Raw genomic sequence first — 11388 nt, 5'->3', positions numbered from 1 at the left:
TGTGAAAATCCTTGTGTTAGGCATTGAGAGTACAAAAATAGGGGGGGAAAACCCAAAAGATAAATAGTTCCTGTCCTCATAGTTTACCAGAAATTTAGAGTTCAATGGAAATTGTTCCAATTAAATGTTCTTGAATTTTCTTCAAATTATATGTATAGGGTGTGTGTGGGGGGGGGGGCGCGTTTGCATGTATATGTGTATGTATATACATATATGTATATAAGTGGGTATGTATACATATGTATGTAAACATGAGAATATACCTATATTTATACATGTATAGATGCACTGGAAAAACTGAACATATGCAGAGATAGAAATTTGAATTTAATGATTTTTTTTGTTTTAATAAAAGCTATTAGAGTTTTAATGAAAAACTCATTTGTTATAATTTAGAAATGATATTGAAACCAGGAACTATCTTTTGCCTTTCTTTGTATCCCAAGCATTTAACAAATTGCCTGACACATAGAAATGCTTAATAAATGGTTGTTGCCTAAATGGCAAACCTGAACCAAATAATGTTTAAATTTATGTTTAAGTTTATTTAGACATTAGCCTAAATCTTCTTCCATTCTCAAAGTTAATAGCGAACCTTGTTTTCCCTCTTATTGAGGCAGAATCAAAAGAAAGCTTCATTAGGAAGCTAAAAATGAAAGGGTAATTTTGATATTCTGTTTAGGACATAAAGAAATTATGCAATTTACTACCTCTGAGAGAAGTCACTTAATGTCTTAAAACCTGTTACCTTATCTTTAAAATGAGGATACCTAAAATCTCTTCCATCTTTAAAGCTATGATCCTATGTTCTTAAGCAATCAAATGTGCTTAAATTAGGCTTATTTGGATCTTTACCCAAGTTAGATAAATATTCATATACTTCTTTTTTTGTTGTTATTATTGTTGTTTTTTAAAGCCCCACTGCTATCAGGTCTAAGAATGCAAAACTTGTGTTGTCCATCTTCAGTGCCTAACATAGTATTTTGTGTGTATTATGTGTATACAAAAAGCACAAATAAATGAATCAAGGAGCATTCATTGTGACTTGGCTAGGATAGCAGAAGTACAAAGATATACTCCTACAGGGCTAGATCAGGAGAAGCTTATTTACTAATGAAAGGACAGATCTGTACTTAATTGTGATAATTTAAGAGTGAAAAAAGGTAAAGGAGGGATCTGAATAGAGAGTTCTTTGAGAAATTTAAGGAGAGAGAGAATGCTTTTCAATGGTGAGATGTCATGAAAGAAATAGCACCTCAAGATGGGATTTGAATGAATACCACCAGGTAAGGACATGAAGAAGAAAGGAAGAAAAGCACTTTCAAGACCTAAGAGTTGAACTAAGCAAATTTAGACAAGGGAAATGGAATTATGAAAATGGGAAATGAAAAAGCTTATTATTTGGCTAGAATATTGAACATACGTGACTAGAAAGAGTATGATAAAAAGCTAAAAAAAAAGAAATTGCATCCGTGCCTCAAGGGACCTTTGAATAGCAAGTTCAAGATCTTATACTTTATCCTAAAGGTAGGAGGGAGGCACCATTTTTTTTAAATAGAGAAACAAATTGTATGGATTCAGTAATTTAGTAAAAGAGGAAATAGATGACTGAACTAGAATAGTTGCAGTAATTGTAGAAGATGCTGAATATAAGAGGTTACTGAGATAGCAGCGATGCTTTTAGAAGCTGATTGAATATGAAAGATAAGGAAAGATAAAAAATTAGTTTGACTCCATTATTTGTATGAGAGAGAGAATTATGGTACCATTAACAAAGTTGTATGCATTGAGGGGAAATTTTAGTTAAGAAGACAGTTAATTCAGTTTATATTGACTTTGAATAATGGTGGAATATATAGATACAAATAATAGTAATAGCTAAGATTTTATGTAGCATTTTGAAGTTTGCAAAGCATTTGTCATATTGTATCTAATTTAATCCATACAACAGCTCAGCAAGCAATTGGAAATATGAGAGTGGGACTGTGGAAAAGTTTAGGATAGAGATATATTCAGGAATTATGAACATAGAAGTAAAAAATTTAAGACATAAGAATATTTAAGATCATCAAGACATAGAGTGTAGAGAGAAAAGGTCCTAGCAAAAGAAGACACTTGTGTTACATTAGTTTTGTAAATAGTGGGAGGAAGGAGAAAAAGTCCATAGATGAGCTGTGTGTGTGTGTGTGTGTGTGTATGCATCTTGGCTAAAACCTAATGTCCAGTAATCATTATAATAGATATGGAGTTGGTAAAGATCATGGAATACCTCTAGTCCAATTCCTTTTGTTTTACAGATAAGGAAGTGGAAGCCCAGGGCCATTCAATGACTTATCAGATGATATTTGAACCCAGGGCTTTGACTTCAGAGCAGTATGCTTTCTACCATGCAACAATAATGTCAAAACGGGTATTTTTTGTTTCATTCAACTAACTTGTTGTGATAGTTAAAAAGAATTCCAAACATCAGCTAAACATAAAAGTCAATGTGGAAATACTTGATCACTTTACCAATGTAAGTAAACACCATTGTGTTCTGATGAAGTAGCCCATACTTAAGAAGGAAGCCTCTAGGTAATTAAAGTATTGGATAGAGAATACATGTAGATACATTTTCCTTACGTGTGATGATCTTTGATATATTATCTTGTTCATTAACTTCAATGTCTATATTAAAATTTGTTTCTATATATGTGCACGTGTAAAATACATATATGGCATTGTGTACACATGAGATTTTAAAATATTTTAGGCAATGATATATTTATGTATAATATAATTAAATAATATAGTTGCATATAATTTAACATAACAAGATTATGTATATAATTTTATTAACAGATGAAAGGTAGATATATCACTAGATTAGAGATATATGAAATGTTACATGGATTAGATGAGATAGAGAGGGAGAGAGAGAAAGAGAAAGAGAGCAAGTGCTGACTGCCAAGAAGACTTGGCATCATGTTCTGCTACTTGGTACTGCAGAATTCTCTTATTCTTTTAATGCTTTAGGTGCTAATCTGAATTTGGAATAAAAGCCCTAGAGATAGCTAAATTATTCTTTGTATTATATATATGCACACAAACACATAAAAAGATTACAGATTACAAGTGAGACAGAGGAGAGATGATTTCTCTCATATTTTATAACATAAAAAAAGTTTGAAAACAAATGGTAAATCCTAGTAAATGGGGGTTAGCAATATCTCTTTAAAGGAGACATTTTATTGTAACAATTAAACCTTTAATATTATCAAAAGTATGTGATTAAGAGAATCATGTCAGAGGTAGGCTATAAAGAAGTTTATTTCTATGAAAAATTTTCACCTATTTCAAGATGCTGCTATCTCGATAGTCTTAAGAAAATTGTAACAAGATGGTTTCCTAATGTACTGAGGAAAAATAATTGATGCGTTATCCTTATAATTAAATAATATCCTTTTCTAAAGTAAATCATGGTCAACAGCTTTTATAGATCCATAATTTTGGTGTGTAAATAAAAGCAGGATTTTGTTCAAGGTACATACAATAAAATCATCTGGAACTCATATAGATTGAAAAAGGATATGATCTATGTTGACAGGTGATATGGTGATATGCAAGGAGTCATCCACTCAGAGGCAGAACTCTCTTGGAAGATTAGTGTCCATTATTCTGGGTACAGTGCCATAATATAAATCAGACTTCAGCCTCCAAAATGCTCAGATGTATGTACTGCTGACTATTTAGGGATGACATTTTCTACTGTCAAATTAGTGGGCTGACATCTAATAATTTGATTAAATTAAGATGAAGGTAATGCCATCCTTGAAAGCTAGATTTCTCTGTGGATAGAATGCTAGGTAGGAAGCAATGTCAGGAAGAACTGAGGTCAAATATGGCCTCAGACACTTACTAACTTTGTGACCCTGAACAAATCACTTCAAGACTATCTTAATGCACTGAATAAAGAAATTGGCAAACCATCCCAATATCTTTGCTGAGAAACCACATGGATAGTACAGTCCAAATGGTCACAAAGAGTCAGACAAGACTGAAAAACTAAACAACATCATCTTTAAAAGAAGTCTAGTTGAGAAGTTTATAAATCATCAGCATAATGAATGTTGGAAAGCTTCCACAAGGATGGAATCATAGTTTGCCAGTCAGATTATGAAATTTGTTGCGATGCAATTTAGTGTGGAACATAGTTTAACTTCTTTGGCTCTACTTGATTATAGATCTTAATGTTCAGTTACAAAGATCTATATTTTCTGCATATATTCATTTCTAAAATGTAAATACTTTTTGTTTATAAATTGATGATGGGCCTGTTCGATTTTCTATTGCCAACTTGATTTATATATTTGAACTAGGTTTTTCTGTCATTATCATTAATAATGCTTGTCAGTGAAGGATAATGTGTTTTCATTTTAATTTTTTCATTTTGTAGTAAACACTAGTGCTGCTGGTCAGTAGTTTTTAATTTTGGTGTGTAAATAAAACCGGGATTTTGTTCAAGACACACACAATGAAATAATCTGGAACTCATATAGATTGAAAATTATTATTATATTGTGTTTCATATTTTGACTTACACGTACCTGCAATTTGTTGTTGTTGAGTTGTTTAAGTAGTGTCTGACTCCTTGTGACCCCATTTAGGGTTTTTTTTTTTTTGGCAAAATTACTGGAGTGGTTTTGCCATTTCCTTCTCCAGTTTATTTTACAGATGAGGAACTGAGAAGCAAACAAGACTAAATGACTTGCCCAGGAGGATCACACAACTAGTAAGTGTCTGAGGCCAGATTTAAACTTGGGATAATGAGTCTTCCTGATTCCAAGACTAGTGTTCTATCTATGTGCCACCTAGCTTCCCTGCTACCTCTAATTAATAGATGGGATTTTACTTAAGATACTAATTGTAATCCTTTGTAATAGAAGAATAAGCTAAATGCTAACTCCTGGATTTGTTAATGTAATGCTGTACAAATTGATTTCTATTTTGTAATATTTAGGAAAATGTCCAAAAAAAGAATCAGAATTTATCTATTAAAAACAACTATATCTTACTTTTACAAGGCAGGTTTTTAACAAAAACCACAAGCTTTCAAATGAAAAAACAAAATTTTTCCTACCAAATAAAACCAATTTTTGTCATAGTCATTACATCATGAAGTAGATGTTGATGATATTTATGATAGCCTTTTATATCAGTTAAAAATAGAAAAACCCATTTAAAATATACAATATTAAGCACTGTTCAGTGGATACCTAAAATTGAATTACATTCAAATCCTATTGAAGACATCTTAACTGTGGCATTCATTATTTTATACAGCCTAGTTGAATGAATAAAACTTTAAGTAGGTGTTGATATTTGTCTAGTTTTTGCTAACATTGTAAGAAAATGAATTTGAATCACAAATATCTACAAATATGCTATAGAATAATATACAAAAGGTATTATCCATGCTATCTTTCCTTAAATTACTAATGTAGCACGGGTCTGTCTAAACGACTTTCAAATAGTTTACTACTTTGAGTAGAGTCATGGCTTCCTGCTTCCCATTTGTTGGTATAAACTTAATACTATTGGTATAAATTTAATACTATGAAGCCTTGATGAAACAGGTTGGTGGTAGGTAATCTTTGTTCACTGTTCAGCCTTTTTTTCCTCCAAATATCTGAAGGTAAAGCATTCTTTGTTTTATGTTACTACTGAAATAGAGTTTGCTAGATTTTGTTGAAACAGTGCTAGAGATTCTAGCACACTGGCCTGTTATTTTTCATGCCAGTGTAAATAGATAACATAACTTCACTACATCAGTCTTAGAATAAGGAAGACCTGGGTTCTAATCCTGCCTCTGACAAATAATAAATGTGTGGCTCTAGACAAGAAATGTTGTCTTGTGATGTCTGAAGCAGCTCTCTAAATAAGTTTTATGGAAACATTACTTATTTGAATAGATTGAGAGAACTTCCATATCAGATGGTCTCTTTCATTAGTGAAATCACAAGTTCAGGACTTTCCTACTTCAACTTCCTTCCCTCTCCTCAGCCTTAAAGAGAGAAAATGAAGTAGTTTATTTTTGCTTGGATTTTTGAATACAAGGAATCTATTGAGTAGATTTTAGGGAGTCAAGGAACTTGGATGGAAAAATAAGACATCTTTATTTCAATATAATTTGTTTTCCTTTGTAATCCTATGTATTTTGTTTTTATATATTTAAAAACTTTACTCTAAGAAGGAGTCCATAGGCTCACTAGGCTGATAAAGGAGTCTATCAGACACATAAAAAGCTTAAAAGCACCACTAGTTACTGTGATGAAAATGATATATTGAATTGTGGCCTTCATGATCTGATAATATGAATATGATACAAAGTGCCCAAATTGCTTATTTTATTGTCCATTTTATTTAAAGGTATTAGCTTTTTGTTGATTATTGATAGCAGAATAAAGAAAAATCCAATTGGTAAATTAGAAAAAACCACTTACATTATGAAAAGTATAGTCTAATGGAACAATATTGTTATTGGGAGTCAAAAACTCTGTTAAGCTCCTGCCTTTGATGTCACTATGAGCATGTAGTTCTTTCCCTCACTTTCATAATCTATCAAATGGAAAGAATAATTCTTTTATTCCACAACTTATATTGTGGAATTGTGTTTTGGTAAACCTTAAAGTTATTCAGAAATATGAGCTGTTATTTTGAAAAGAATTTAAGGGAGAAAAAAAATCAATTACTATCTAAATCAGTGAAAAGAGACTATCTTCAGGTAATAAGTTTATTTTTTAAAAATTCAATTAATTTCTCTCCCTTAAAAGTGGAAACAATGTAAAATAAAGGGAAGGAGAAAAAAGTAATATTTATTTTTTTCTGAAATATGCTGTCAGCCAGTGGTGAAATACGTAGGAGAGTATGTTTTTGTCGTGAAATGGTGGATGGAATCACTAACTTTTAATGTATGCAGATTATATAGCAAAGCAAAATGTCAAGTTTGTGGAAGCCAGGTAATATGTGATGAGTTATACACTCATGTTTTTCCTCCACTGAAGCCCATTTTCTATTACAACATTTCACCTGCAACCTTTTCCTATTGTTATTTTTCCATCTGAAGTCATTGTAAAGCTCATCATTTGTGACCTAAATAAGACGTGGTTTACTTCTGTTGTATGCTACCACATCTGACAGACAAAGCAATCCCTAATTAAAGCATTTCTTTTTTTCAAACCAAACTTTCTCTGTTACTCTTTGAGTTTTCTTTTAATTTTAGAAAAGTATCAAATAAAACATTTTCCCCTTTAAATAAGGAAAATCAATTGTCTTACATTGCCTGAAATAAGGTCCTTGGAAAGATTTCCCCATAGCTCTACACTTTCTGTGGACATAATCCACTATATGTAATGTTTTTGATTCCTTTTTATCAATAGGAAGATTTGTCTACATAAAAAAATTGAGTCTTTTTGGTCTTCTGAAGCAGGGCAAGGCTCAAATTAAGTACAGGTAACATCAGATGAAATGTTAATACAAAAGAAGCACTATGTTTCCCTTAGTCTTTGCATATTAAATAAGGAAAGAATTTAAAAAAAAAAAATTTTTTTTTAAATGAACAAAGGAAACCTGCCAGAGATTTCATTTACTCAAAATATCCCCAGCCAGTGGTGCAGCAAAGGACCTAGAATTAGAGTTGCCTAGCACAATAAAAAGCTAAAAGAAAGGATCACACTGCAAGTTTGTTTAAGAGGCAAAACTTCTGGGACCAGGCCACACTTCTTTATTGTTTCTATAACTGTTTAGTATTAATATTTCAAAAAGGTAGAGAATAGTTAACTATTTTTAATTTCTTGAAGTAAACTAACAGTTTTTTTTTAAATGGCATAAATATCTTTAGTTGTTTCAAGTATATTACAATGTTCCTTACTTTTCAGTTTTAGATATTATGTAATAGTCAAACTCACAAGTTGTGTTGGCCTCTAAGTCAATTTCAGTATAAAACAAAATTAGGCTTTTATCAAAATTAACAAAATTTTGAAAGTAACTCAAATTCTATTCTCCATATCAAATTTACTTTTGCCTTGTAAGTATGTAATACATTTATCATTTTACTTTTATAGTGTCTAGCTTGTACTGGTTGTCTGAATGTCTATTCTCTTTTGTAAATTTAAAAAAAAATGCTTCCTGGACCCTCTCTTTCTTTCCTTCCTTTCTTCCTTTATTCTTTCCTTCCTTCCTTCTCTCTCTTTCTCCCCTTTTTTCTCTTTTTCTTTCTTTTCTATTTCCCTTCTTTCCTTCCTCTCTCTTTCTTTCCCCATGAAAACTGCTCTTCTCAGAGTCATTTTGCTGTAGTAAATAAAGATCTTCATGGAAGACTTCAGTTCAGATCTCTCCTCTATTTGCACTCTGTGACCTTGAGCCAAGTTACTTAGCTCTCTCAGTACCAGAGATGACTTTTGGACCAGATCAAATGCTCCCTCACATTGGATAGAGAGGGTTTTCTTATCAACTAATTTCCTCTCTTCATGATATAATTGGTCTTCTTGCTGTCTTTTTCCTATAATATCACCTACCTGAGAGATAACCATTATAAAATATTTATTATTTTTTTTAAAGAAAAATGCTATTTTTTAAGATTGTTTTTTATTGTTCCCCAAAATATGTAGGAAATGCCATTCTGGAGGAAAAATAGCCAGAATTTACCATTAAATAAACATAGAGGCATATTTAATGGCAAAAGTGACAAATGCTCTTCATTCAGTAAAGTCCCTAAAATCTTTCATGCTCTTCTGTAGCCACAGAGGGAGTTATTAAGCAAATGGATTTGTTTTATAAAGATTATAAGCTTCCATTACTGGAAGAGAAAGGAACCCCAACTTCATAGTTGAATTTCTTGAGAACATAATCCCTTTATATGGTTTGTAATGTGTTTAAAAAGATTGCTTCTAACTGAATGAGAATCATGTCCTTGGGTGAACTAGCTTTGAAGCAGGAAGAAGAGGATTTGATGAGTCATAGCAAATAGCCAAAACTTGGGTTATACCAAAGTATTGTAATTAAGTAAAAAATTAATTCATTTAATTTTGGGGAGAAAAGGGTTATGTATGTATTTTGGACATTTTCTCATAGGTATTTTAATGGCATTGCATGAATAAGAATGCATATTATTGAACTGATGTGATTTTAGACAATTTTATCTTCCATATTAAATATTTCAATATATTTTGTTATTTATGATGCTATTAAATGACATCTTACTTGAGATTATCTTCTAACAGGAAATATGGCGCAAAAAAAAAAAAAAAAAAACTTGCCAGTATTCAGGTGCTGTTTCATGAAAAGCTATAGGACACCTGAAATTTGTGTTAGAAGCTTAGTGAATGTTAATTATAGTATCTATTGGTTATCAGAATTAGGAGATTTTGTAAAGACTGTTAATCTTATTGAATTAATAACCAATGTTTAATGTTGCTAAGTAGTGTGCATATTACATCTTTCAGGTTGGTTAAAACAGTTTCTAATAGTTTTTCTTACTAAAATCAATTACATGTTCAAGTGTTAGCTGCTTTTTAACAAATTCAATTATTATATTTGCCATTATTTTTATCTTAATCCTGAATTCTGGTATATAAGAAGGCTTTAATAAATGTATGTTGAATGGATAAGTGAATTAGTGAAGAAATTTTTTAGGTATCCAAAATCTTTAATTTAATTGTTCTCCCATTTATAAGTTGGATGATTGATTTTGGTTAAAAGTACTTTGATTCCTTTTGGATATTTAGTTTTCATTAAAGTATTCTTATTTTTACTATATCTTCATTTGGGAGGGTAAATCCAAACAAGAGAATTCAGAAAAATTAACTATTTTATAATATTCCTTTGGCATTTCCACTATATGCCTGGGGGGTTATTAATACTATTCTGTAAACTTTCTTTTCTCACAAGCCACTGTAACAATCTGGCCTTGTTTAGGAAATTGAAAACAATTGATGCCAGTTATAGGATTTAGTTCCAAGGTAGAAATAATAAGAAAGGGAGAAAATCTTCAGAATTATCTAAAGAAAGTAACAGCAGCTTAATAAAAGCAAAGAAGTATTTTGGCTTACCTTTACTCTTTATGGTGTAAGGAATGAAAAACTGTGCCTTTGAATTGGGTGGTGGCCCCTTTATTCCTGTAGGGGATTGGAATCTTTCAGCATAAAACCCACCATGAGCAAAGTTAGAGATCAGCAGCAAAATGCCTATCTGTAACAGCATATTCCCAGACTAATTCTGCAAAAAATAAAAGAATGATTTATTTATATATATATATATATGTATATATGTATATATGTATATGTATAACATCATAAATACATATTTATGCATTTATATTTTTTGTTGTCTTGATATGTCAATTTGGGGGTATATTTCAAAAATGAATTTTTAGCATTTTCAAATTTCGTCTGCTATTTTCTTAGTAATCCTGTTGAAAGTACTTGAATTATGGCAGTTCATACTTCTTTGTTTTCTAAGCATATTTTTTAGTTGGGTTTTGAAACAATCTCTTAGTGCTCTAGGCAACTCATTGCAATTATATTACTGCATATAAGGGGCCCATAACCTACATATATGTGCTTATATACCAATGGAATTACAGGGCCAGTTCCTATCCTATTTTGAAATTATATTCTAGAAGGTGAATAAATTACTGAAATTTGGGGTATTTGCTGTGTCTCATCTGACACTTCCATTGAATATATAGCATTCAGAGGTATTAAATGACAAACTCATGACAGGTCTATCAAACATTTCATGATCTTTGAAAGGGAGTGTACAGCAGAGACTTCAAAATAATCCTAAATCAATAGTAGGACCAGTTAGCTCTTAACAATCATGTCAACATCATTTTAATTTACACAGACTAATAAAAATCTTTTGAACTAATTTTTAAAGGCAAGATAACTTGATCTTTATTTACAGAATAAATATCAATTCCTAAACATTTATACTTTGCAAGTTAAAATGGATGCTAAATTCAAGTCAAATTATAGACCTACCAGAATGCCAGGATCCTTAGAAGATTGTTTTTCAGTCTTTCTCAATGGGTACCTTCACTCCAGTGAAAAGTGCAGAAGTTGTCCTCTCAAAAATCATCCTGGTGTATTTATACTGTTTGTTCACTTATTACATGAAGTGACACGTGGGATAAACTCCGCCCAAAGAGGTACTAAGCACTAATTATGGTAGAAAGTTATATTTGGGCAGACATACCAAAATCATGTGAATGTCCCTTTTCTTTGTGTTTCTTTATTGGGAAAAGAGACTCTTTGACTTACGTATGTCGTCTGAGTTATATTGCATGACAACTTTGTCATTTTTCTCTAAATTACTGTTCAGATGTTTAAGTCTATATATAAGAGAGAA

General features: G+C 31.3%; 2 protein-coding genes across 2 annotated transcripts in view; one reads left to right on the top strand and one right to left on the bottom strand.

Moving 5' to 3' along the window:
* Positions 1–11388, top strand: part of NT5DC1 (5'-nucleotidase domain containing 1) — a 247619-nt gene that overhangs the window by 37470 nt on the left and 198761 nt on the right. The window lies entirely within an intron of this gene.
* Positions 1–11388, bottom strand: part of COL10A1 (collagen type X alpha 1 chain) — a 56996-nt gene that overhangs the window by 2974 nt on the left and 42634 nt on the right. Inside the window, exon 2 of the mRNA XM_003769377.2 lies at positions 10089–10254. Within this exon, the coding sequence (XP_003769425.1) occupies positions 10089–10239 (151 nt within the window). The 5' untranslated portion in view covers positions 10240–10254. The remainder of the gene's footprint in view (positions 1–10088; positions 10255–11388) is intronic.

This window comes from Sarcophilus harrisii, chromosome 4 (genome assembly GCF_902635505.1).
Source record: "Sarcophilus harrisii chromosome 4, mSarHar1.11, whole genome shotgun sequence".
Taxonomy (NCBI): domain Eukaryota; kingdom Metazoa; phylum Chordata; class Mammalia; order Dasyuromorphia; family Dasyuridae; genus Sarcophilus; species Sarcophilus harrisii.
This window is presented reverse-complemented; position numbering and strand designations above follow the sequence as displayed.